The sequence below is a fragment of the Perca flavescens genome, chromosome 4, assembly GCF_004354835.1.
Source record: "Perca flavescens isolate YP-PL-M2 chromosome 4, PFLA_1.0, whole genome shotgun sequence".
Classification (NCBI taxonomy): Eukaryota; Metazoa; Chordata; class Actinopteri; order Perciformes; family Percidae; genus Perca; species Perca flavescens.
Window position 1 is genome coordinate 34022338 of NC_041334.1, and position 26547 is coordinate 34048884.

A 26547-nucleotide genomic window follows, 5' to 3' on the forward strand; every position below is an offset into this window, starting at 1 on the left:
TTATATAATCAATGTTTTATAGAAATCTTTTAGAAAAACTAACTAAATATGGTTAAGTAAACCACTGAATGATTATGTAACATTACGTTATCAAAATCCATTCTGTGGCTGTTGAGGATGTGTAAACGGCTGCAAACAGGAATAATCACTCAAAGTTAACCAAATATTTCTTTAATAGGGCAGGGCCAAACAAAATTAAAGAAAATGATCCTCAGAAATGTACAATTGTGTGCAGTGTGCACTGCAAAAAGACAGGCCTATATTTAATGAATGAATGTATTGAGCCTGTGTAATGATTTAGGGAGCCTCCTTGCCTTTTTTTTATTTTATTTTATTTCCCGTTTCCCGTCATAACCTTTCCCAGGAAACAGGAAATGGTTTTGATCAGATTTCCCGGGAATCCCGTTTCCCGGGATTAAACCCTAATACTGAGATGCACTTTAATATGCCGGATCACCTATTCACCTTACAGTTTTTTTTCAACCGCTAAACAACAGTTGGCGCAACTGGAGTAACATGTGCAAAACTCTAACTACAGTCTGCACAGCAGCAGTTCATGTGGACCATGTTTCTCATTGCTTGAACACAGTTTTCAAAACTCTGCACACTTATCCCACAGCTCTAACCACAACCTGCACAACACTGTAGATTTACAGCACTTTGTTTAAATGCTAACTGCTGCTGTCAAAACTGATAACCACACATTCAAAACAGAATAGATTTCAGTCTGGTGCATTTCAAACACTGCTGATTGCAATTTTAGCTGAAAGCCTAAGCAGGTGTCTTGTTTTAGACTTGTTAGTGAACACATACTGTATATACTATATATAGGGAAAGGGAATTTGGAAATAAAGAAACACCAAATAAGAAGGAAATAGTTACACATTGCACTGTTTGAGAGAAACTGAACAGGTAAAAGAGCAAAGATACCAATATGTCCAGGAAAGATGTCTGACGTTACATACACAGTTGTGAAAATGTGAAAAACACTTCCTTTACTATAGTATAACTGTGTACTTGCTGTTTTTCACAAAGTAATGGAGATGTAAGCAATGGGAACACCCCAGTCATTGGTATTTACTGTATAGATAATGTAGTCCATGGCAAGAGAAGACATCCAATGTGCTGATAAAAAAAACTTGTAAAACTTCTGAACAATTACGTACCTTTAGTTTGTAACATTTCCAGTAGTTACGTAAATTACTACATACAAAATAAAAATGTATATCTATTACTGTAACATAGTGTAGGCAAGCAAACTAAGGATTTTCATTCATTCTTGTGTACCTTGTTTACTGGTATAAAATAAAAAGAAAAGAAAAGAATTTCACTCTTTTCTTGAAGAAAATATTGTTTGGGTGAAGTCACTTAAATTATTCAAACTGTAAAGATGAGAAGTTGGTATGTTCTGTATTGTGTCTGAGTGTTTTTACTCTCAGTGTGTTCTGAGTGACAGTGTGTGTTATCTCAGTGAGGAGTGTTTGGCTGCACTGAGCCTGTTCTGGGACGTGTGTGAAGAGTTGTGTTGCTTGGAATGAGTTTTGCAGGTGATGTGAACTGTTTAGCTCAGGTGACTGTTGGTAGTGCAGACTGTAGTTAGGGTTTTGCATATGTGGCTTCAGTTGTGACCAGTGTCATTTAGAAATCGAAAAAAAAAACTGTAAGACCTTCATTTTTGTGCGCAAGAATGTGAATGTCTGATACCACAGTTTCATTTAGCTCCATGGAAAGGACATGGAGTCTTTGTTTTTTCTTCCCTTGGGTGTGAAATCAAAAAAATAAATAAAATACATGTCTAGAATGTGCTCATTTATTTCCAGCTCATATTGTTTGTTTCCTTGTCCTAACCCTCAGTCAGGGAGGGAGCCAGTGTTTGAGGCCTGGTTAAATGAAAGGTGGGTCTTTTGTCTCCCATATTCAGACTGCTTTCCATCAGTTTTGCCTCATTGGCCCCAGTGTAGGTGCTGCAGGAGACGGTTTAGATGAGAATGCCACAAATGGCCTGAAACTAATGTTGGCCTCCCTCACCCTGCAGATTTACAGCACTCCCTCTTTTTTTCTTTTTCAATCGCAGCCTGTCCCCCGTTTTCCCTTTTCCATCTCCCACCCTTACTGCTTTTCAGTTTCTCAAAAGGAGCAGTTCTCACCATCTACTTCAGTATCCATTTAACTGTTGCTGTTTTTCAACCTCTCCATTTCCACTGCACCTACATCCATCATGTCAAATAATTTGACAGCGAAAGCTTGGAAGCATATTCCATCTGAGCACAATAGTAAATCAATGGCATCAAAGCTGCACCATGTCAAGGTGAAAATGGCCAGCAGTGGAATGGCAGAATGGCACTCTTTTACACTGTGTGTGTGTGTGTGTGTGTGTGTGTGTGTGTGTGTGTGTGTGTGTGTGTGTGTGTGTGTGTGTGTGTGTGTGTGTGTGTGTGTGTGTGTGTGTGTGTGTGTGAGAACATTTGCTCTTTGTTTCAAAGTAAGTGAAAGTAGGTTTCAGAAGCTGATCCAGAATATTTCCATCTGAGCTACAAGGGGTGTGATGATGATGGTGGTAACATGAGAATGCACTGGAACATAACCTCAATAGCACCATAAACATTACACAATGACAATAAAGGAAGAAATGAAAGAATTATGCTCATATAAATCATTATTTACAATTAAATCAGCAAGGCTTTCTTGAGTATATGGAATTGGATTTGCCTGGGGTTGATAAAATATTGAAAGGGCTCCACCGCTCTTTTTTTTGCGCTAGCGAGATAATTCTTGTCTCATTTGTAGTGATGTTGATGCTGTGCTTAGGCTTCGGAGCGGGTATCGAGTAATCCAGGCTGTTTTCCGTGAGCACATACGTGGCCTTGACCAACTGCCACTTTGCTCGTTTGAAAGCCATGATGTCTCTCTCTCTCGTGGGTGGGCCAAATTCTCTGGGTGGGCAAAGCAGAGAAAGGGGAGGTAACCTTGCTCCTTATGACCTCATAAGGAGAAGATTCCAGATTGGTCCATCTGAGCTTTCATTTTCTCAAAGGCAGAGCAGGATACCCAGGGCTCGGTTTACACCTATCACCATTTTTAGCCACTGGAGACTATAGGCAGGCTGGGGGAACTCATATTAATGTTAAAAAACCTCATAAAGTGACATTTTCATGCCATGGGACCTTTAAGACAAATGATGTCATTGATGACGCCCTAACATGAAGCCCTAACATAGTTGAGATATTATTGTTCCTGAAGAAAACAAATAAAGTCTCTCTTCTACATATTTTTTTCCAGTAACACAAGTAAATTCAGAGCCTTGGACTTGACTGCAGCCCTGCTAATATTGCCCTTACTGCGATTATTAAGAAAACATTTTTTACCAAAGGATTGATTACACACATTTAATGCATTACTCACACAACAATATTATACAGTCATAGGCCAATTACCATAAAAAAGACAATATATTAGACAGGCTATAAGTTAAGAGCAGCTATAGACAACACACACATTCATACAGCACACAAGCCTACATATAGGCCTACACCCTAGAGAGTAGTTATCCATTTAAAAGTCAAATTGCTGAAGGGGTAAAAGAATTGGCGAAGAGTGCAGATTAGTTGTAAAAGCAGGTAAACTATAACAACGTCATAATGGCAACAGAGAAAATTCACTCTGAAGAACATGATCTGAAGAAGCCAAAATGCTTGTTGCTTTAAGCAAGATTTGTTGCCTACAAAGAGAATTTAAATCTGTTTGTTTCACACCAATCATTTTAGAGCAGGGTTTGACTATTCAGGCTGGTTCTGTCTTCTACAAGCATTCATTTGCATGCTGTTTTGCGGATTTTCTTGAATTTTAGTTAAAATGTGCGACACAATTTCACGGAAACCTGAGTAGTAGTAATAATAATAATAATAATAATAATAATAATTCGTTACATTTATATAGCGCCTTATTATAGACACTCAAAGCGTTTCAGGAGGGGGGGACTACTCTCTACCACCACCACCGCTGCACCATACACCTCTTTGGGCATGTCATTTGCATCATTTGATGCTTGCAAAGCTGTGATTACTCTCCTAAGGTTAATTGGTCTTTTTAAACCTAGTGAACCTGACTGTGAGAAGGCTCAAGTGCAGAAACACAGGTGAAGAAAACTCATCGAGTTTCCACAGCAGAGCTGGTGTGTCCTGAAATAAAATGTGTAAGCTTTAAAGGTTGTTCTTGGCCACTTCTGAGACCAGCGAGATAAAGCACGAAATCCCCACCGCTCCTCTCCTCGGCTGCCTGTCTGTCACAATGGAGAGTTGTGTTGCAGAGAGCCGGGGATGGCATGTCGCGGTCACATCCCCCATGATGCACTGCAGTGTTTCCTCTATGTTGATTTTATTGTGGCGGTGCGCCATCGCAAACAATTCTCCCGCCACGCTATCAGAAATAGGGCAGACGCACCATAGTCGCGGTTGCCTTTTAAATTATCCTGCCGACATAATGCACCCACCCCCACCCCCCCCCCGTTGGCTGTCGCTCACATTGCAATTTAACAAGAAATAGAACTATTCAGAGGTCATTGGGCCTGTCCAGTTTAACTCCACATACTGTTGTGTTGATGTAGTTTATTGTCAAAACGTTCGCTTTCTTACGAGTCGACTATTAAAATTAAAGCTCCACCAAAAACGTTACCGTGGGACATGACTTTGAAACGCTGACACCAAAATCAAGGTAAGAAATAAATAACTATGGCTAACATTACAAGAAACATAAACCGGCTAGCTAGCTAACTGTTATCGATCTCACGATGTGACTTTTTGCGCGAAGACAGCGTTGTTGAGAGTGAAACGGGAGACTAGAAAAAGGCATTCAGGTAGTGTGTTGTTAGGATGACTACAGTAAATCATAGGCTCCTGTTATCTAAAAGATTTTCAATGTAATGACTCAATATCTAAATGATTTCGACAATGTGGATGAGGTCGTTATAATTGGATGGCCTGCAAGCGCAATTCGTTTGGATACAAGTGTTACATTTTGGAAGATAGACGGGATTCTGAACAGCGATGCCCGCGCTGCGTGCACACACACACACACACACACACACACACAGCAGAGATGTGTTACAACACGCAGCACATGCACCTTGCTGTTCCGACAGACCTGCCCCCACTGCTAATGTCCGCATACAGTATAGCTGGAAGATATTTCCCTCACTCACACACACACACACACACACACACACACTAAGCCAACTTCGACTTCTACATGGCCCCACACGCACAAAAGAAGCCCTTGAGATTTAATCCAACCATCTAACATCCAACATGTGAAAAAGGGATAAAGAGTGTCCATTTCTCCAGCAGGGGAGCACAATTTGGTTCCTCCCTTGGCACTCCACGGCCCTGCTGTGTGTGTTTTCTGTGAGGGTGACTGTTTTCTGTGCTTTGGTGGAAAATCTGCCCTTTTGCCGACACATTGGTGAAAGGCGATTTCCGTAATCCGGCAGTGTAAGCCTCCCTGTACAAATGGGCGTAAGGGACTTTGTGTGTGTGTGTGTGTGTGTGTGTGTGTGTGTGTGTGTGTGTGTGTATGTTTATATATATATATATATATATATATATATATATATATATATATATATATATATATATATATGTGTGTGTGTGTGGTTGTGTCAGAAATGCCAGCAAAAAGCTGCATTTCTGTCTGGGTGTCTGATAAGAGGCATTGAGGGACAAGACAGAGCGGAGAGTATGATGCCGACATGGGAAACTTGCTTTTGATTTTCCTTATTTCTAAATGTGTTGTCATCCACTGGTTGTAGTTAGTACCACTGGTTGTAGTTAGTAGTACATATTCATTAAACTTGTATTTATTTTTTGTGAGAACGACAGAACTGTGAATAGCAGCTGAGCTGCAGGGCAAAAATAAATCCTTTTGCTTCCTGAGGCCAGATGTATAAACGATGCATACGCACAGAAACGCTGGTTACCATCAAACTATTAATAATATGAATTACTAATTACTTGATTACTAATTACTTTACTAATTACTATTGAATTACTATTACATTGAATTTAATTTTGATGGAATATTAAAGCTTTAGTGCGTAACTTTTTGATATTAATGAACGTCCGTTACATTCAAGCCATTGTCAAATGACTTGCTACAAAGCTAATTAAGACCATCAGCTCCACACAACTCTCTCTGGGTTTCACAGTATGACTATGTTCAGAAGATCGTGTCGTCCGGTGACTTTCCAGCGCAGAAGCTCGAGTGAAGATAATGACTTCTTCTGAAGAGTCCATCATGTTTTTTTAATCCTCCGTGTCCTCCTTGGCTACTAGTAACTGCGTGGAGCAGGGGTGGGGGGCTGTGCGCGATCACGGAAGGCTTGTATCATGTGGACGCGCCGACAGTGTTGCTGTCATTACTTAGAATTTCTCATGGGGGCGTCAGAAACTACGCACTATAGCTATTTTTTGTGTGTGCAAACAGATGCAAACGCAAAAGCATTCCTTTAAAGGTCCCATGGCATGATCATTTTACTTTATGAGGTTTCTTAACATTAATATGTGTTCCCCCAGCCTGCCTATGGTCCCCCAGTGGCTAGAAATGGTGATAGGTGTAAACCGAGCCCTGGGTATCCTGCTCTGCCTTTGAGAAAATGAAAGCTCAGATGGGCCAATCTGGAAGGTTACCTCCCCTTTCTCTGCTTTGCCCACCCAGAGAATTTGGCCCACCAATGAGAGAGAGACATCATGGCTTTCAAACGAGCAAAGTGGCAGTTGGTCAAGGCCACACCCCCACCTCCACCTTGCCCTCCCCCCCTGTCTCCTCCTCAATAGCTTCAGACACAGAAATGGCACATACTAAGGAAAGCTCATTGTGGGACTGGCTCTAGTGGCTGTATTTCAGGAAAAGAGACTTCAGATACAGTATTAGGGGACTACTAAGGTCTATAGAAAAGAGACTTCATACAGTATTAGGGGACCACTAAGGTCTATATAAAAGAGACTTCAGATACAGTATTAGGGGACCACTAAGGTCTATATAAAAGAGACTTCAGATACAGTATTAGAAGACCACTAAGGTCTATATAAAAGAGACTTCAGATACAGTATTAGGGGACCACTAAGGTCTATATAAAAGAGACTTCAGATACAGTATTAGGGGACCACTAAGGTCTATATAAAAGAGACTTCAGATACAGTATTAGGGGGCCACTAAGGTCTATATAAAAGAGACTTCAGATACAGTATTAGGGGACCACTAAGGTCTATATAAAAGAGACTTCAGATACAGTATTAGGGGGGCCACTAAGGTCTATATAAAAGAGACTTCAGATACAGTATTAGGGGACCACTAAGGTCTATATAAAAGAGACTTCAGATACAGTATTAGGGGACCACTAAGGCCTATATAAAAGAGACTTCAGATACAGTATTAGGGGACCACTAAGATCTATATAAAAGAGACTTCAGATACAGTATTAGGGGACCACTAAGGTCTATATAAAAGAGACTTCAGATACAGTATTAGGGGACCACTAAGGTCTATATAAAAGCATCCAAAGAGCACCATGTCATGGGACCTTTAACAAACTATCTCCAAAAGTGACAGAACAATACGGTCATCATGATCACCAATCAATTAGGATGTGCCTTAATCTGCAAAGTGATGTACTGTGATGTGAAAAATAGTTCACCTGCTATATTAACAGCTGTAGGAACACCACTGCGAGAGAATGCCTCTGAGTAATCCTTAGAACTATTCTTCTGAGACCAAGCATGAAGAGCATATTTGTGTGCTTTCCAAGCAAGGATTATTTTCTTCGTCTGCGTGTCTGTGGCGCCCAGAGGCACAGCAGACAAATCACCTGGCATCACGACTTAAATCGGAGACAAGAGCAGTGCTTTTCGCCTGCAGGGTGTGCTTGATAGAAAATACCAGAATGTCTCTTGGCCTCATGGTGATCGTAAAAGATATTACTCTATATTCCCCACTCTTCTCTCCTGCCTGACCTGAGTAAGTACTAAAACAATACATAGGTTGTCTACCTATCTTGGCTTTCTCTGCAAAGTTCTGTGGTGCAGAGACATGATGAAGACATTCCACATCATGTGTGGTATTTGCTGAAATGATACAAACTGTCACTCACTCTGACAAGCATGTGGGGGAAGGGTCCTCTGGAGTTTTCAGGCACATTGATAGGCGGGATGACCCAGTCTCTCTTCTGTCGCCTTAGCCCATTGGCAGAGGAGCTCCTCTGATGTTTTCGAGGAAACTTGATAACTCTGGGTTGAGAGTCCCAGACTCTTGACAGCATTTCTTCAATGCCACCCTGAAAAGAAAAAGCCAAACATATTATATTGTGCCACATCTCACATTGAATAACTTGCGCATGTTATCATTTGACGAATGCAATTTTGCCACTGCAGGTTGGAAGATGAATCTATATATATATATAGATTCATCTTCCATATATATATATATATATATATATATATATATATATATATATATATATACTACCGGTCAAAAGTTTGGGGTCACTTAGAAATTTCCATTCCACTCCATTCCAGACACAATACCTGCTGAGATCAGTTGTATTGTTTTTTTTAACCAGGGCAGCAGTTTTCAGATTACATTATTTGCTTACATAATTGCAAAAGGGTTCTCGACTGTTGTAGACAGAAGTGGCTGAAGAAACACTTGAAATTCATGTTTTTTGGTCTAAACGTCATACCCAAATTAAAAGTGGTACAGCTCCCATATACTTTGACACTCAGGGGTGTGCCTGATATCATTGGAAAGGTGATTGATGTGGGTTTGTTTGTGTATTTGAGAAGTGTTGTATTTTGTAGTTTTTTGGCTTTTTTATTTGCACTTTTCAAATAGACATAAAAAAACGCACAGACATATTTGTAGAAAAGAATTCATATAAATTTTTTTTCTGTAGTAAGCTGAGACGTGGCTAATGCTGTGTTGTCTGTCACCTGTCAGATGTGTTTACAGCAGTGTATTTTAATAATTTTACAGATTTATAACTTAGACAGAAATAAAAAATCTCCATTCTAGCCTCTGTAACTCTGTGTCAGTAAGGCCTAGAATCACCCTGACACTTGTAACAAAAACTTGAGATGTTTCCTTTCCAATGATATCAGGCATACCCCTGAGTGTCAAAGTATATGGGAGCTGTACCACTTTTAATTTGGGTATGACGTTTAGACCAAAAAGCATGAATTTCAAGTGTTTCTTCAGCCACTTCTGTCTACAACAGTCGAGAACCCTTTTGCAATTATGTAAGCACATAATGTAATCTGAAAACTGCTGCCCTGGTTAAAAAAAACAATACAACTGATCTCAGCAGGTATTGTGTCTGGAATGGAGTGGAATGGAAATTTCTAAGTGACCCCAAACTTTTGACCGGTAGTGTATATATATATACAGTGGGGGAAATAAGTATTTGACCCCTTGCTGATTTTGCAGGTTTGCCCACTTACAAAGAATGCAAAAATCTACAATTTTAATCATATGTACATTCTAACAGTGAAAGACAGAATCCCAAAGAAAATTCCAGAAAATCACATCATATGAATTTATTAAAATTGATAACCATCTGATGAGGAAAAACAAGTATTTGACCCCCTGGACAAAGAGCAAGTATTCTGGCTCCTACAAGCCAGTTAGTTTTTCTTTAAGACACAGCCCCAATCCGAACCAATTATCGACATCAAATACACCTTCCTCACCTCGTTACCTGTATAAAAGACACCTGTCAACACCCAAACAACCAGCCTCCAACATCACCACCATGGGCAAGACCAAAGACCTTTCTACGGACATCAGGGACAAGATTGTTGATCTGCACAAGGCTGGGATGGGCTACAAGAGAATCGGAAAGCAACTTGGAGAGAAAAGATCAACTGTCGGTGCAGTTATCAGGAAATGGAAGAAGCACCACACCACCGCCAACCTCCCTCGGTCTGGACCTCCACACAAGATCTTGCTTCGTGGGGTGTCCCTGATCATGCGAACGGTGAGGAATCATCCCAAAACCACAAGGGGGGAACTGATGAATCAACTGAAGGCAGCTGGGACCACAGTTACAAAAGAAACGGTTGGTAACACACTACGCCGTCATGGATTGAAATCCTGCAGCGCACGCAAGGTCCCCCTGCTCAAGAAGAAACATGTACAGGCCCGCATGAAGTTCGCCATTCACCACCTGGACGACTCAGAAGAGGCCTGGAAGAAGGTGATGTGGTCAGAGGAGACCAAAATAGAACTTTTTGGCCTCAAATCAACTCGTCGTGTTTGGAGGGCAAAGAACACCGAGTACAACCCAAAGAACACCATCCCCACCGTCAAGCATGGTGGTGGCAACATCATGCTTTGGGGGTATTTTTCAGCCAAGGGGACGGGACAACTCCATCGTATTGAGGGGAGGATGGACGGGGCCATGTATCGTGGAATTCTGGACCGACATCTCCTTCCCTCAGTGAGAGAGCTGAAGATGGGTCGAGGATGGGTGTTTCAGCACGACAACGACCCTAAGCACACCGCCAAAGCAACAAAAGAGTGGCTGAAGAAGAAGCACATCGAGGTTCTGGAGTGGCCTAGCCAGTCTCCAGACCTGAATCCGATTGAAAATCTTTGGAGGGAGCTTAAAATTCGAGTTGCCAGGCGACAACCTCGGAACCTGAATGATTTGGAGGCTGTCTGCAGGGAGGAGTGGGCCAACATCCCTGCCGAAATGTGCACAAACCTTGTCACCAACTATAAAAACCGTTTGACATCTGTGCTGGCCAATAATGGCTTTTCTACAAAATATTAACATGCTGTTTGTCCAGGGGGTCAAATACTTGTTTTTCCTCATCAGATGGTTATCAATTTTAATAAATTCATATGATGTGATTTTCTGGAATTTTCTTTGGGATTCTGTCTTTCACTGTTAGAATGTACATATGATTAAAATTGTAGATTTCTGCATTCTTTGTAAGTGGGCAAACCTGCAAAATCAGCAAGGGGTCAAATACTTATTTCCCCCACTGTATATATATATATAATCTAAGTGTTTTCCCCCCGGAATTGAATTGAAACTAAAATACTGGTTGTCACGCTGAAAATAAGCCAATTTTTGGAAGAGTGACAGAGCGGCAAACACAAGGAAATATAAACATTTGACTTAATGCTGTCGCATCACATTTTATGAGGCCCTTGGCAAAACACACTTCACCTGCCCAAGCCCTTGGCTAAGAAAGTGAAACCTCCCCCAGGCTTCATAGCTGGGTTCTGTCCACTGAGGTGCTGTGCTTTGTTTGCATCACTGCACAGATTCCTCAAGCAGACATTATTTCTGCCCGTCCCTGTCCTCTCTGTCCCTGCTGAAGATGGAAAACAATGTGACACTTTGCCCTGACAGAAGCCTATCATCAGATAAAACAGGTAATGAAGAAATACCATTGTAATGACGAGGGGAGAAAAACAGGAAACGGCACTGCTGATTTTATCCTCGCAGCAAGCACTTACAAGACTCAAAACACAATTAAATCGCAATTTTATTTCATTGGAAATGTTAAAAACACAGTGTGGAGTACTTGTGGATTACCGTAGAATCCTTCAGTCCAGAATGCGATGAACGATTTGGTGTTTGGATGAGTGTTCTACTTCATATTTTTGATGTTGAGCTACTTTTGACATCATACAGGACCACGGTATTATGGGCAATTCCTTTGTAGGAGCGTAAGGGTATATACAACCCTCTGCAATGACTCCCTTCAGCTGCAGCTGCCAAGAGAAGATTGTGTTCTTACCCATCTTGCCTGGTGAAATGAGGGTTAGAAGAGTGTGTTAAAGACAGTTTTTTCCCCCAATCCTCCATGGTGTCCTCCTGTGTAAGGTGGTTGTATTGCTGTAATCCACCTAATCCCTATTGTTGTCTCAGCGCCACTTGTACACACACACACACACGCGCGCGCACACATACACACACACACACTGGCAGTGTGCCGCTGTCACCTGAAGCAAAGTGGAAATCTGTCTGCTCATCCCACCAGGAACACACACGACGCAGTCACACAGGCAACGTTATATGCACACGAGCAAGCGCGAACACGTTGCCACGCCAAACACAGGCCAGCAGTTCATCATATCATTATAAGCCTGCTTTGCCTGTGAGAGAGGCAGACTGTAAGCTGCACCTGAGCAAACGCAGCATATATTTCCATCTTTTGTTTTAACTCTTCACACATTCACAGGAGCACTGTAGACCGGGGCTGGAAGGCTTATCCGGGCAGGACCACGGCGTAGGGACAGAAAGAGGAACGAGGGGACCAGATGTGTTTCCCAGATAAGATAACTCTCGTTCCGGCTCCACTCATCCAAAACACTCACAGGTACCAACTGGCACGGGGGAGGCAGGGTGCTGCCAGCCCCCTCCATGGGCGGCAGGTGGAATTAGTCTCTGTCTGTAAATGTGTTTCCGAGGCTGTGTGTATCTTTGCGGATGCTCATTTGAAACAAACCAGGGAAAACAAACACCATGTTGCAGAAAACAAACTTGCAAGAGAGCATAAACAAAACTCTCTGTGGCAGATGATAAAAAATCGGCGTCTCTATGTCAGCGTATATGGACACTTATATCATAAATGATACCACGGCACTGCTCCTCTTCAGCTATGCTCAGTCCAGTGTGCTGCTACCATGATAAAGAACTTATCTGCCTTTCCCGGCTATCTGCAGAAAAACACAATGAATGAATAGTTGCAGTATACAGCCTACAGTATACTTATATCAGCCTACCCACGTAGGTAGCCCATCAGGCCTTACGGTAACAAGGTTAAAGCATCCGATTGGTCAGGCCCCAACATTCCTTTGGAAATGTTGCCAAAATATAAATGAAGAAGAGAGACAGTCAGGCAGAGAGACAGGCACGGAGAGAGACAATGAAAGGGAGACGTCCTTTATTGTAAGTCTGCTTGCGGATGATATCAGCGGCTGCATGTGACTGTCACTTTCAAAGAGCATCGCAGATGACAGGCTGTTGGCGTTATGACGATACCAGAATTACAAAGGAAAGAAAGAAAACTGGAAAAAGCTCTCCATGGGCTGCCAGGAAACTCTGTGCTTATTAGGGTTTGGGGATTTTTGGGGAGATATTTGTCTGAATGTGTGTGTATAAATACAATATGTGCACGTGTAGTGTGTTCAGCCATGCCTGTGCACACATATGGCAAATCATGTGTGCGGGCCTTGATGCAGGCATGTGTGCACACATACAAATGAGTAAAAATAATGCATGAACATATGTGCGGTTGTTTTTGTCTGTGTGTGTATGTGCATGAACACATGACAAGGAGTCAGTTAGTGTGTCCCTGATGCGCCCGGGGCTCCTGAAACCCAGAGGCAGCCGGGGCCAGCTGGCAGCTCCTTGCTCCCAGGCAGGCTGCACATTGCTGGGGCATTCTTTAGGCCTGAAGCCCCCGAGCCCTGCAGCTGACATCTGGAGGTTATCAGTCTGACAAACGGCAGAACAATACAATAAGAGTGTGTGCTCATTTCCCCTTCTCTGTTCAGTGTGGCTCTGAAAACATTTGATTCAGGTCTTCTGATGTTATTTTTTAATGTCTTTAGTGCTGCAGTTCCCTTTGCTGGTTCGCTATGATAAAAAAAGAGAGAGATCACAGTGCTAGTATTCAGTAAGGAGAATGTTCTCTCATGAGATCCTCACTCAAAAACTAAAGAAAAAAAAAAATTAAATCTAACTTTGTATATTAAAAAAGTATTGAACTTCTCATAGCTGATATTTCCCTGTTGAGACTTGCAGCTTCCCAGTGTAGATTGTCAACATTATCAGGCTATAATCACAAAGTGAAAGCACACAGGAAAAGCGCAACCATCCAACCCTGCCGGTGCTGCTTTTCAACGACCAGTGGACCCCCAGGGTCCTACGTTTCACCCTGCTGCCGGCCGTCTATGTAATCTACCTTGAACAGGTGAGGCTGGCTCGAGAGAGTGCGGTAAAAATGCAAATCAAATAAGCACTAAAACCCACTCCGGCAACCAGTCGACTCAAATCCAGTGGTGCAAAACTGATGTCCTCTAAGCTGGTGGAGAAGGCAAACCAACATGCCATGAAATCAGTACGAGTTGGAGAGCACTCAACGAGAAGCCCTACCTGTGTGAGGTGCGATAGCCTGAGTACATAGACACAGAGGAAAGGGCTCTCAGGCCAAACATGCTCTACACTTCAATTGCTGTGGCATTGTACACCCGAAAACACATGAGGTGGTTGATTATGGAGCACAATCCAAGTATGCTAATTTGCACTGCTAAAACAGCACAGTGAGAAACTAAGCCAGTTATTAAAAGCAAATCAATGCACTCTCACTGGTGCTATACAACAAAGCGAGCATAGCAAGATAAAAAAAAAAAAAAAGCCACAGTATATTCTATGTTGAAGCCAATTATTCAGAGTAGAGATGAACCAAGCATACAATTTGTTACACTACAACACCTCTCTCCACACATTATCTGTCTCTACGTAAAATGAGCCAGTATTCGAGCTGTCTGTCTATTAATTACCATTGAGAAGAAAAGGATATCCTGAGCTGTTTATATCCTCTGTTGCCACGTTGATAACGCAGAGATCGGTTGCGGTTAGGTGATGCGATTATGATAACCTCTTCTCTAAAATAACTATTGACTTTCAGAACAAAGAGATGGGCTCAGAGATCAACTACTCGCCTCTGTGTTTGTTTGCCGAACTGGAAAAGGAATAATTTAATTCCAAGAAATCATGTCATTGCATTAAACTGCACACAACACCCTCCTGTTCAACTGTCTTACAGCATTCACTAGTTTATAATGCCATATATCAAATGAGAACAGATATGGGAGTGTTTAGTTTTCTAACTCACTGCTGCTTACAGTACTAACAGCTGCCAAGATATTTTGTACAGACATTCATGGTCTCCAGCAGTGTTGTAGTATTCGAGATCGGTCTTGGTCTTAAGACCGATCTCAAGACCACTTTTTGAAGGTCTGGTCTCGGAATCAACCGCATTTTTAGTCGGGCTCGGATAAAGAGGACTCTGGATTTGTATGTCAAGACCGGACAAGACCACAACTGCAGGGATATCACTAAATTGCCTCTGCATTGTCTCATTTTATGATGTAAAACTTCCTGTTTCAAATGCAACCAATAACTTGACTCATTTCTTACTGTTAACCTGCTCTTCCGGCCCCCACTTAACATGCACTCCTGAGATAGTGAACGCAGGAGACGGGGGAAGCTCTGGCTGTCTGGCACTGGTCTGGTCTTGGTCTTGACTCGGTCTCAACCCCTCAGAGTCTTGGTCTTGACTTGGTCTCGATACACTCTGGTCCTGGTGATGACTTGGTCTCGGTTTAGGTGGCCTTGACTACAACACTGGTCTCCAGATGGTGTTTTCAACAGATTTTTGTGAACTTGCTTTTTCCTCTAGCGTCACCATCAGGTTCACATATCGTCGCTGTCAGGCGAAAACCTTGTATGTCCAGAATTGTTGCTTTTCAGGGAATAGAAAAGTCTAATTTAAAAAACATTGTTATTGAGCTATTTTTCTCAGACAAAGTCAGACAAAATCACCTTGACACTATTATATTTCTATTTCACTTTTAGTGTTTTTTTCTCTCAGTCGTACAAACTGTCAAACTGAAGGAGCGAGACAGGGAAGGGAACAGGAAGTCCAGATGGACTGAACAACATGACCTCGCCCACGGAGTCAGCGCCTTGTCTGCAGGGCTGTTTGACATTATAGCAGGTCACAGATTCAAACCAGATTCTGCTGCTCTATATGGACTGACCTTCAGCGTATTCCATGTCAAATGACATGGAAAATTTCAATAAATGTTACATTCTGGAGGGTTCAAAACGTAATAAATAAATTAGTCAGACAGCAAAACTGTGATCATCCTTCCCTCTCAAGTCATAAATAGTAGATGTGAGTGAGGACAAAATGTTTTAAACATTGATTTATTTAGCCTTGTGGAGGTTGTCACTCAATGTTTCACTCAAATTTTATACAGTTTGAATTAGGGGCGCACCGATCCGATATTAAGATCGGATATGGGTCCCGTTACTGACAAAATAGCTAGATCGGGGATCGGAAAAATTAACAGATCCACGGGCCAGAACACGGATCCAGTTTTGTTAATTTTTTTCCCTCTGTCACACGTGTGTCACATGCTGCAAGAGTTGAGTGTATAAATAAATGAGAATTCAATACATTACATCTCTGTTATTTTGTCTTAGTTAGGAAAGTAATGTTTAGTAAGGAAAGTCTGGTGCGTTTAGTCTCTTCCACATGGTGGAAGGAAGGTATAAGGTGGAAGGTATACAGTGTATTATTAATTCAACAACGGTATCGGATCGGTATCGGGTATCGACAGATACACAACGCCCAGGCATCGGTATTGGTATCAGGACTGAAAAAGTTGGATCGGTGCATCCCTAGTTTGAATGCAAGTCGGTCAGAAATGGTAGTAATGGACTGTACAGTATGTAACAAGCAAAAACTAAATTAAATCAACCACAAACTAGAGTGTATTTCTGTTTCCTCAAATCTCCTTCAGCCATGCTCCTGTTTCACATTATCCTGTAGCACAGACTGTATTCTAATAATTACATTTTTTAATCACTATGGCTTAATGAAACAGGTATTCATTTTTATGTCTCCTCAGGCCATATCAGGAGATTGGAACTAAATTTGACTGCAGCACTAGCACGTATTTATATCATCTGAGTGACAAGAACACATGTTAACACTGTTCTGGCAGAAATGCATACTGTACTGTACGTATAAAAGCTGGTTTTCAAATTTCCATGTGATTAGAGAAAACACATTTATTTCTTGTTCAATTATTGAATATTTCTCCAGCTCCATGATGTGGGGAACATAACTATACGCGGAAACTACATCACCTGGTCCTCGCAGACTCCGCTAGAGTGGAACATTAGCTCAATCAATGTCAATTATTTCCCAGTCTCCATTATTGCACTGCCAGGAGTGGGCAGAATTTTAATCCCCACTCTAAAATTGCTTTAGCTACATGAGTCTCAGGCTTTTTGTCATGATTAGAAACATGACTGAACATTAAGCCCAATGGCGTTCAACAAGTAGTGCAGGAAAAATGATAATGGGTTTGTCGCTCAACAAAGTGCAGCCCGGTGGTGTAAGTCAATAACAGTGGCCATACATTTGGGCCTGTGTAGTTTTACAGTCTCTGTTAGCTAATAGAGCCTAGGCAGCAAATAGGGCCATGTCTCTACTTGTCACATACAAAGAAGCACTGCATCTTAACTGCAGTGCATGCACAATACAATCTCGGCTTTTTTGGAAACACAAAAAAACTGTGAACGTTGTGTGTACATGCAGGGTCAGAGAGACACAGAGTCTCAGAAAAGTGTTCTTACTGTAAATGTTAAAAGAAGAACTCTGAAAGACAGACGGCATTAATGGTTTTGATCAGTTCCTTTCTAGAAGCGGCTTTACTTTTTCTGCAACAAACAGTGAAGCATATCTTATGAGAAAACAACCTAGGATTCGGCTTTAATAGCATTTTATTGAAAACAAATCCAGTTTCAAATCATCTAATCAAATCTAAATCCTTTTTTGAATATTTTCATCAAATATAATTAGGTTTAGCTTTCAACCCTTGGAGGCAACTAAAGTTTAAAATATCTAAAACAAAAATCTGTAATAATCACATAATAAAATGTATCTGACACATTGTAATACTTACCTACTTCTACAACCTATTTTTCCCTAGCTTGCTCTGAATAGTGGCGTTCCCAATGCAGAACTATTAGGTTTCCAAGGTTAAAATATTGATATGATATGCATTAAATTCTCCTGAAAGACCCGGCCAGCTAGATCACGTCCACTCTGTCTTGCTGAACTACAAAAACACACAGGACCAAATGTACGTACATTTGCAAACATAAAGTTATCAGCGCCATGGCCAACCTGCAGAACGTGCACGCTGTGATACTTCAGCTTACGTTGTATTTACCAAACCTGCAGTTCATCGGGTAATCAGCGCCTTTCTCCGCCCACTATACCGTAAATTGCGCTGTAGCAAAGCGTGCAGACTGCGATATTCCCACTGCTGATGCTATGACTGTTTGACAATATTTGTAATGTAACAAGGAGTTTAACAACTGCTGAAATGGAATGTGAACACTGAGTCAGAGATTCAATGTCATCTTTGATTTCCTTTCCACTCGTCTCCTTGGCTTATGTCTTCGTCTTGCTCGGATTACTGCTGCCATTTCACCAGGAGGAATATGCGATGAAATCCGCATCCTGGTTTACACCTGCTTTTAAGAGGCGGAGAATTTTCATCACAAAATAGAGGCGCGCTTTCACGGGCGGTTTTTGTACATACAAATATAATACATAATTAGGCGCACTTTACGCTTCACCTCCCATCTCTTTATGGGAAACTCCCACTGTCCCCTTGACCCTCCCATGAATGCATATGCATGACACGGAAAAGCGCAATTTGCCATTTTCAGTTCCCGCAACAGGCAGTTTGCGCTTTTACCTCAGTGCGACCTGTTTGTACATACCTCGCCATGCTTTTACTGTCACTTTGATTAATGTCAACTTGTCAAAATCAAGACAACTCAAAACCAACTTGTCATGACAAAACCCGAATGACACTTAATGACAGAAGTCCAAAACGTTTATGACTTGTTTATAACGTTTATGACACGTTCATGACAGTGTCATGTCATAGTTATGACAGTGTCATGTCACGATTATGTCGATACCTTCAAGTAAAGTGTTACCAAAGTTTTTTGCTAATGACAAAAAAAAGTTTGTGAAGCAATTTGCAACTAGCCTCGTGAGACCGCCCTGATCTCGTGAGCTCCAGTTTTCCACTCGCAAATCAGTCTGGCATCTTGAGATAGAGAAAATTTGGAGCTGTTCGCCAAACGACCGGGCCAATCAGCGTTGGTTATGAGGTGGGTTAGGTGGTGATAGACAGATGGTTTATCCTATCAGCTAACTAGTATTTTCAGCCAGTGGTAGCCCTAATTCTGTTAGCCGCTCGCTAATGCTTTTCCCTCTTGGATCCTTCTTTTGGAATATGGACCGGGAACCTGAAAGGGTGCCTTTGATTCGTAAATTCTCATTACACAAACGGCAAATATCCTTTACCGACATGTTGCTTGCTTGCTGAGCTAACAAGCTATGCTTTGCCTGCAGCAGCAAGGGCTTGTGGTTGTATTTGGGTGATAGACAGATGGTTTATCCAATCAGCTAACCAGTATTTTCGCTCCTTCCCAAAAGTTCTCCAACGGAAAGTTCCCAGATGGATATGCCGAGCAAATGCGAAGCAATCCATCTGGCGGAGTCAGGTTAATTTGCAGCATCAAAGCTTAACAACTCTGCAAATCAGATCCAAAATGGAACCGGCTCTAAGAGCCCGAGACTAAAACAACCAAAGAACAAATGTAGCAGTATAAAATGGGTTTGGTAATGGTGATAGCTTATTAAATTGGCAATGTAGTCGGGAGGAAACAATTACAGTGGTCCCATTGGTCTGCTCTTGTGTTTATGCGTTCCTGAATGTGTTTTTCCTCGTTACCTTTGTCAGGGCTAAAGGATGAGGATGTCCGGCCAGGGCTAGCTTAACGGTGGTCTCCCAGATGTGTGGGTCATGGAGCCCTCGGGCCGTCACCATGAACTGGACGGGCTCTGACAGGTTGGCCAGCTCCTGCTCGGCATACACCGACCCATCGGGCCTCACACTGAAGTTGGGGTCACTGCTGACAAAGCCCACCTCTCTGCTGCGCTGGCAATCCTCAAACTTCACTGCAGAGACAGACATAAAGAGGAGAGGGGGTTATAGAATTAGAGAGCAGCACAGTGAGATTTACTCGGCGAGGTGTTCGCAAATCCGTGACACATCTGGCAGGTTAAAGATTAACCTGCATCCATCAAGACGTATCTTGAAATATCTCATCCCTTCCGCTGTCACTTTTGATTCCCCGCTTTGACGTCTTTGGCAAAACAAACTGCTTATCTGTTCCTGAACCGGAATACACGGGGGCAACCTAATTCTTTTTCATATCGTTCTTTTTCCAAACTAGACGGATAGCGATGTCAAAAAAGCATTCCCTCAGATTCTCCAGGGAAAGCATGAAGAGAAGGTCTAAAGCACATTAGGATGACTGGGCTGATTGCGCTCCATGCTTTGCTGCCAGGCACATGGAGCACAGTCTTGAATGACATTTGAAGGGTTCTGCTCGACTGAGACCAAAGAAAGGGAGCTGTGAGGACTTTCATGTTTGCGCACACACACACACACACACACAAACACATGCGCACGCACACACACACACACACACACACACACACACACACACACACACAAACTTATATTCCTGTTTCCAGAGTAACGTCTCATGTGTGTCTGTATGAGCAATATGGAAGGATGGTTTGGGTATAGGGGGTGTTTGCAGTTTTTCCACTTCATATGAGCGAAAGGTCACAGAGAGAGACAGGCAGAGAGATGGTGTTGGGCTTTTGAGTGCATCAGTGCAGATTCTCTGGTGACAGGTGACAGGAATCTGCCATTACACCACCCAAACACAGGAGAAACCAACAGTCTCAGAAACGAGTATTTGAAAAATCCTTTTTCTTCCAATTGCCAAATTTAATCAACACTCAATGCATCGTTATCCCACAATGTACAGCATGATGCAAGGGCATGAATGCTGAGAATGACTGATTTGTTGTTTTCAACATGTCTATTATGTTAACACACACACACACACACCACCTGTGCCTCCGTCTACTCCCACTCTACCCCCAAGTTGAAATGCATGTGCTTGGATCTTATCTCACAAACTCTGGCTGCTGATAACAAGACAAATTGATTTCATAAATCACCCAGGGAACAGATCGCCTTTTATGAGCTACGGCAGCGTGATTTTTCAAAATCCAACGTGAAAAATTCCGCACAGCAAGCTTTTTATCAAGCCATCTATTTAATTTATCGCCCAGCTCCCTGTCAAAAGCAGCTCCCAAACAACAGGCTAATAAAGCATGAGAACTCCTCGGCCACTTCAGTTTAGCATCACACAAACGAGGCTGCTTGTTTGCAATGTCGGAGTAATTGCATGCGTAATGGGACGGATGGTAAACACAGTTCAGACAGTTTGTCTGCATCTGTTACCAAATGCAATCCATAATTTTATTAAAAACATACAGCCCAGTAGAGAACAATCCTTTTGTGAGTAATAACCTTTGTGTAAAATGATTGCCTTACTTTGGGGATCATTTATCAAGGAGGGGGGGGAATATCACACAGGCCTGCTTGAATTGTCCACAGATGAATTGTGATGGCAGGCATGTATTATGTAAATGACTTCAATTAGCTTGAACTGAGCAGGCTAATAGTTGTCACTTAGAAAGGTCCCTTGTGGTGCAGCTGGAGAAGTGAGACTTAAGGACACGGCAAAGCTGCTATGAATGCCTGCCTTGTGTGAATACGCGTAAGAGTAAATTCAAATGACAGGTAGTTTGAGAATATCTATCCTCAGCTGTTGCATATATTAATTTCGATGTTAATTCTACAATAAAACCAGCGGGGTGTCCGAGGGTGGGTCTGTTGCCTTGTGTGCTGTGGTCGTGCCAGTTGGCATGGGAACACACGTGTGGTCTGTGAGGCAGTGCCATTGTGCAGCATTGTTAGAGGAATGTCTTTGATTTTCTGTTTGGGAAACGGGCCATTTCTCAGTTTACCATTCAGCCCCTACTGGTGTATAGCCGCGAGGGGCTGGGACCATGACCCTGATTCCTAACACATCTACTTAGTGTGAAGATAGTCAGAAATGCGTTGCTATTCATTAGAAAACCTGTTCACAAAGTACATTCAAATCAGGTGGTGGAATCTGATCTGCCACGCTGTTAAATGGAGATGAAAGCAGCTGAAAAAGAAGATGCTAAGACTAGATACTGATAAAGACACTATGCTGTGTGTGTGTGTGTCTCAGAGATAGAGAGAGAGAGCGAGAGAGAGCGAGAGAGAGCGAGACAGAGAGAGAGAGAGAGATGGTATGATAAAAGGAAAGGCGGGAGGGGCAGATACTCTAGTACACATAAAAAAACAGATGAAGGTAAATGAGAAACTATATAAAATAAAACCGTAATTGGAACAATTTTCTCAGCCTTCTGAAAAAACTCTTTAGTTTAAAGTTCCATTTCAAGACAAGAGAAGCTAATGAGGAAACGAAGCAATGCAGATTATTCATTGCTGTCACATCATAATGGAAATAGAACCAGTGAGAAGACTAACACTGCTGATAACTAATCTGTGCTTATTTGTTATTGTTCTCTAGTGCATGTCATTCGTTTTGCCACGTTACGCTTGGCAAACTACGGCCTCCCTTTATATACGAAAAATTGAACTTGAAATGAATAAACGAAGATGAGGCTTCCGGCTGACGGCCCTGAAGGTCAGTAAACCCGCAGTCCTTCTTCAATTAAAAGACAAAACACATCCATATTCTACTGTGTGCTGTGTGTGGTTGTCAGCGGGCTTGAAAAGTCCTGAACATATTAATTTTAACAACTCATTCAACATGTCTTAAAGGGTCAAGAACATATCTAATAGGAGACACCATGATAGCACATTTCAAGCCATGGGGTGGCCTTGTTTGCCCATCATGCATCTCTCTGTGTTCAATGAAGTCTGAATGAGTTTCTGAACATATTACATGCAAACAGCATGGACTAAAATGTGAATTATTGTGATGAAACGACTGTATAATCTTTGCGTACTGTAGTAGTATAAAATACACATGGCTGATAATGAAGTGTGCGGGCATGGCTAATGCGCTCTATGGGATGGCTGATGGTGTTGCTTCAAACAGCCATCTAGCCAGTTCCGAATCAACAAACAGTGTAAACTGTATAAAAGAAGGGACAATTTTGTGCCTTGCTGGTTATGGTTGTGGTTGTTTCATGTTAATCGCCTTATTTGTCTATGAGTGTATCAATGTGTGTACAGTATGTCCCTGTGCTTTCCACTGGTTCAGGAGGAAAACGTCAGGGGTATTAAACCACAAGTGCGTGTGTAAGTGTGTGTTTGCATTCGGTTCTCCTATTTTGTAGCCTAGATAAGTGCAAATGTGTGTGTGTTGGTCTGCGTCTGTGTCCCTGTGTGAGCTTCTCTGGGTGTATTTTGTCAGTGTGTGCATGCGGGTTGCTCCATGTGTGTGTGTGTGTGTGTGTGTGTGTGTGTGTGTGTGTGTGTGTGTGTGTCAGAGTGTGTTCTGTATATTTTAGTGCGTCCTGCCATCCACAGCGGTGTTTGGCAGGCTGCTGAGGCTGGTGTCATTCTGCTCGGCTGCTCTTCTCTGGGGTCGTACGGCAGTGAACATGCTGTCCAACAGAGCGGCTAGCGCAGCAAAGACGCGGCTAAAACAGAGCAGGCAAGCAGCCGTGACTGGCGACCACCAAGTTCTCCACACACACCGAACACACACACACACACACACACACACACAGAGACACGCTTATGCTCTTTGTCTCTTCCTGCTTGTAGATCCACGACAATACCCTAGAGGAGGCCAAAATTCGCTCTTGTGTGGAAACATTACATGTGCATAATGTAGATGGCAGGTAGCAACCCTGCACAGCCTGCTTTGTGCATCCATACAGAGCCTCCCTCATCCCTCTGCTTCCGCCTACACCATGTTCACCTGTCGACCGTGCACGCCTCCTCTCTCCTCCCCGCCATTCTCTCTGTTTCCTGTCACTGTCTCTTCCCTGTCTCCTCCATTTCCCTTTTCTCCAGTGTTACAGCTCCCTGTCTTTCTTACGTCTTACTGTCCCTATTTTCCCCCTGTTTAAACCCCCCCCCCACCTGTCCTCCTCCATCTTCCTCTCCCTCCGATCGTATTTCCTGCAGACTGATGCACTTTCTCCCCGAAGCAAACCAGGAGAGCCAACACCCTGGTGGCTAAGTTATTACCATTGTTACAGTGAGCTGAAGGCATGGCACAAAAGACCTAAAAGAGGTGCAAAAAAAAAAAAGACACCACAAAAAGGTTAAGATTTGCAAGCATTTATACACTTGTTAGCTGGTTTTAGAAGGAATTATTTGATTTTGCAGTTCATTTTTAAGACTAGATGGATCTTTTTATAGACCAGCTTTTATGTAACAACCTTTATTATTGCCTTAGCCTCCCTTTAATGATTTTTTTTTGCTTTTATCCTGCATGTCTCACCTTGTATGTATTGTTTCTACTGCTCATTTGATCTGTTTTTAATAAAATTCTTCTTCTTCTTTGTGATTTGAAAGGTGTATAAATATAGATAATCATATCAGCTACAACAGCTAAAAATAGACGTCGAACAGCAACACACTTTACATAAATGGGTTGATGTCGGACATGAAATATCCCCCTTTATGTAGTTGACACAGCGGTAAAGAGAAGTTAAAGTTAAAAGTCTCACTGTGGCATACTTGTTAGGTCCAGACTGAGCATATGGAGCTCCTTTTGTTAAGGTGCTGTTTATCGCAGTTGTAGCACAGTGCTAAGTAAACATTCCCTCTGGCACCCTGCTGCTTTTCTCAAGCCAACGGGAAAATCAACGCCACCCACTCAATTTGCAAATAACTGTATTTTTGCCAGGCTGAGGCTTTGATAGACGGCAGCACGGAGCCCGCTGACGAGTAAACGAACATAAATACAGAACATGCTGTATGCAAGGAGCTTTGAAGAGTACTGCATTATCCCTTAGATTGCTTTGTTGAATAATGGCTCCTGATTGGTCAATTACGGAATTCTACTGTCCGTTATTTCTGAATATCTGCTATGGACGCAGTTCTGATCATGGACTCTAGAGGACATTTAAAATCAATAAAATCTTTGTTATATTAATATGTTGTTAAATTATTAACTTCTTTAGTACGTAGTTGTGTAATAAGCAGGATAATGCTGAGCAAGCTCGTCATCATAGGGAATTTAACCCCTTACGGGGTGATTAAAGACCGTCCTGTATCCCCCTGTTGAGGTTTAATTAATAGTAATGACTTGCTTGCTCTACATTACCCCTTACATAACTTCAGTGTAGTTAGAATTGTGTATGCATGTTAGAAGTTATTTAATATGTCATGGTTATTTGCCAATTTTTTTGGTTTTATATTTTCTGATTCATTAAAAAAGAGAAATCTTATTTCCCCAGTATTAAAAATTCAAACTGAACAATTAATGGAATGCTAGGATGCTCAAGCATTTAGTTTTTAAATAGTTTGATAAGCAGTGTCACTCCCAATAAGCTGAATTATTGTTTTAATGATAAACTGCCTCAAATGGGGCTCTGTGAAACAAATCACAAAACCTTACTTTGCAAACTATGAGATAAGGTCCTTTGCCTCCACATGAAAACCCACTGCTGACACCTGTACATGCAGCAATGAACTTAAAAAAAGTCTGAGTCCTGTCAAAAAATCTTGTGCTTAACTCAACATGTCAGCTTTTTAGGACGGAAGAGAAACAGCCTTGTTTCCAGCTTGACTGCCAAGCATTTTTAAATGTTCTCGTTGGGGAACTCAAATGTTTTAAAACTAAAATGACCCACAAAAGTGCATGTGATCCTCCAGTATCTGAACATGAAGAAAGACTAAACATACAAGTCATACAGCGTTTGAGTCTGAGAATATTCTTTGCACCTTTCAGTGGGCGGTGAAGTAACTGCAGTGGAGCTGGCGTGATTGGCAAGTAAGGATGTAAAATATACTTTCTGTCGTTGTGACATTTATCACTACTAAGTGCACCATCATGTGAATCTGTAGTCAAACCTGTGCCCCCCCCATCCCTCCACCCTCCCATGCAGTCCATCCAAAACCCTTGAAACGCTTTTGAAATCCAGCCTACTGTGCCCCCACAGGAATGCCTATAACTAGCTCAATTTACGTGCTGCTGTTTTTAAAACACTGCAGGTACAATGTGACTTTTGTAAAAGACTTCTTTCTTTTGCCGCAGTTGGAAATGAATTTCTCTGCCTCTGCAGTACCCTGTTTTAACAAAAGCCCAAACACTTCTCTCTGACAGCTCGCTCTCACAAAAGGAAACCACTGCGACTCAAGTGTGTGTGTGTGGGGGGCGTGTGGGTGTGCATGTGTGTGTGTGTGTGTGTGTGTGTCGCTGTCTGTGCCGCTGTCTGTGCTTATGCGTGCGAGGGACCCAGAGTGAAAGAAATAAAGAGACAGAGAGGGAGAGGAGAGAGACATTGGAGTGGGAGTGTGTGACACCAGCTCTTTGCATATACGATTATTACAGCTGACGCATAAATGGGTACGGGTGTCATTGACTCCCTGCGTTCTCGGTTGTGTGTGTGTGTGTGGGTGTATGTGGGAGAGAAGGTGCTGTCAACCTGCATTTGTGTGTGTCAGTGCTCATGTTTTACTTTTTAAACACCATGCGCTTGTTATCTGGTGCACTTATGAAACCTAATACGAAACCGTGTCACCTTGGTAGTGAACTGTTACGTATAT

The 26547-nt window shown here is 42.2% G+C and overlaps 1 protein-coding gene across 4 annotated transcripts in view; it reads right to left on the bottom strand.

Annotated features, from left to right (window-relative positions):
* Window positions 1-26547, bottom strand: part of LOC114554647 (cadherin-4) — a 226120-nt gene that overhangs the window by 69594 nt on the left and 129979 nt on the right. For all 4 annotated transcript variants that reach the window (XM_028576607.1, XM_028576606.1, XM_028576605.1 and 1 more), the window contains exons 4-5: window positions 19624-19850; window positions 8141-8323 (exon numbers count right to left, since the gene is read on the bottom strand). In XM_028576607.1, coding sequence (XP_028432408.1) covers window positions 8141-8323; window positions 19624-19850 — 410 coding nt within the window. The remainder of the gene's footprint in view (window positions 1-8140; window positions 8324-19623; window positions 19851-26547) is intronic.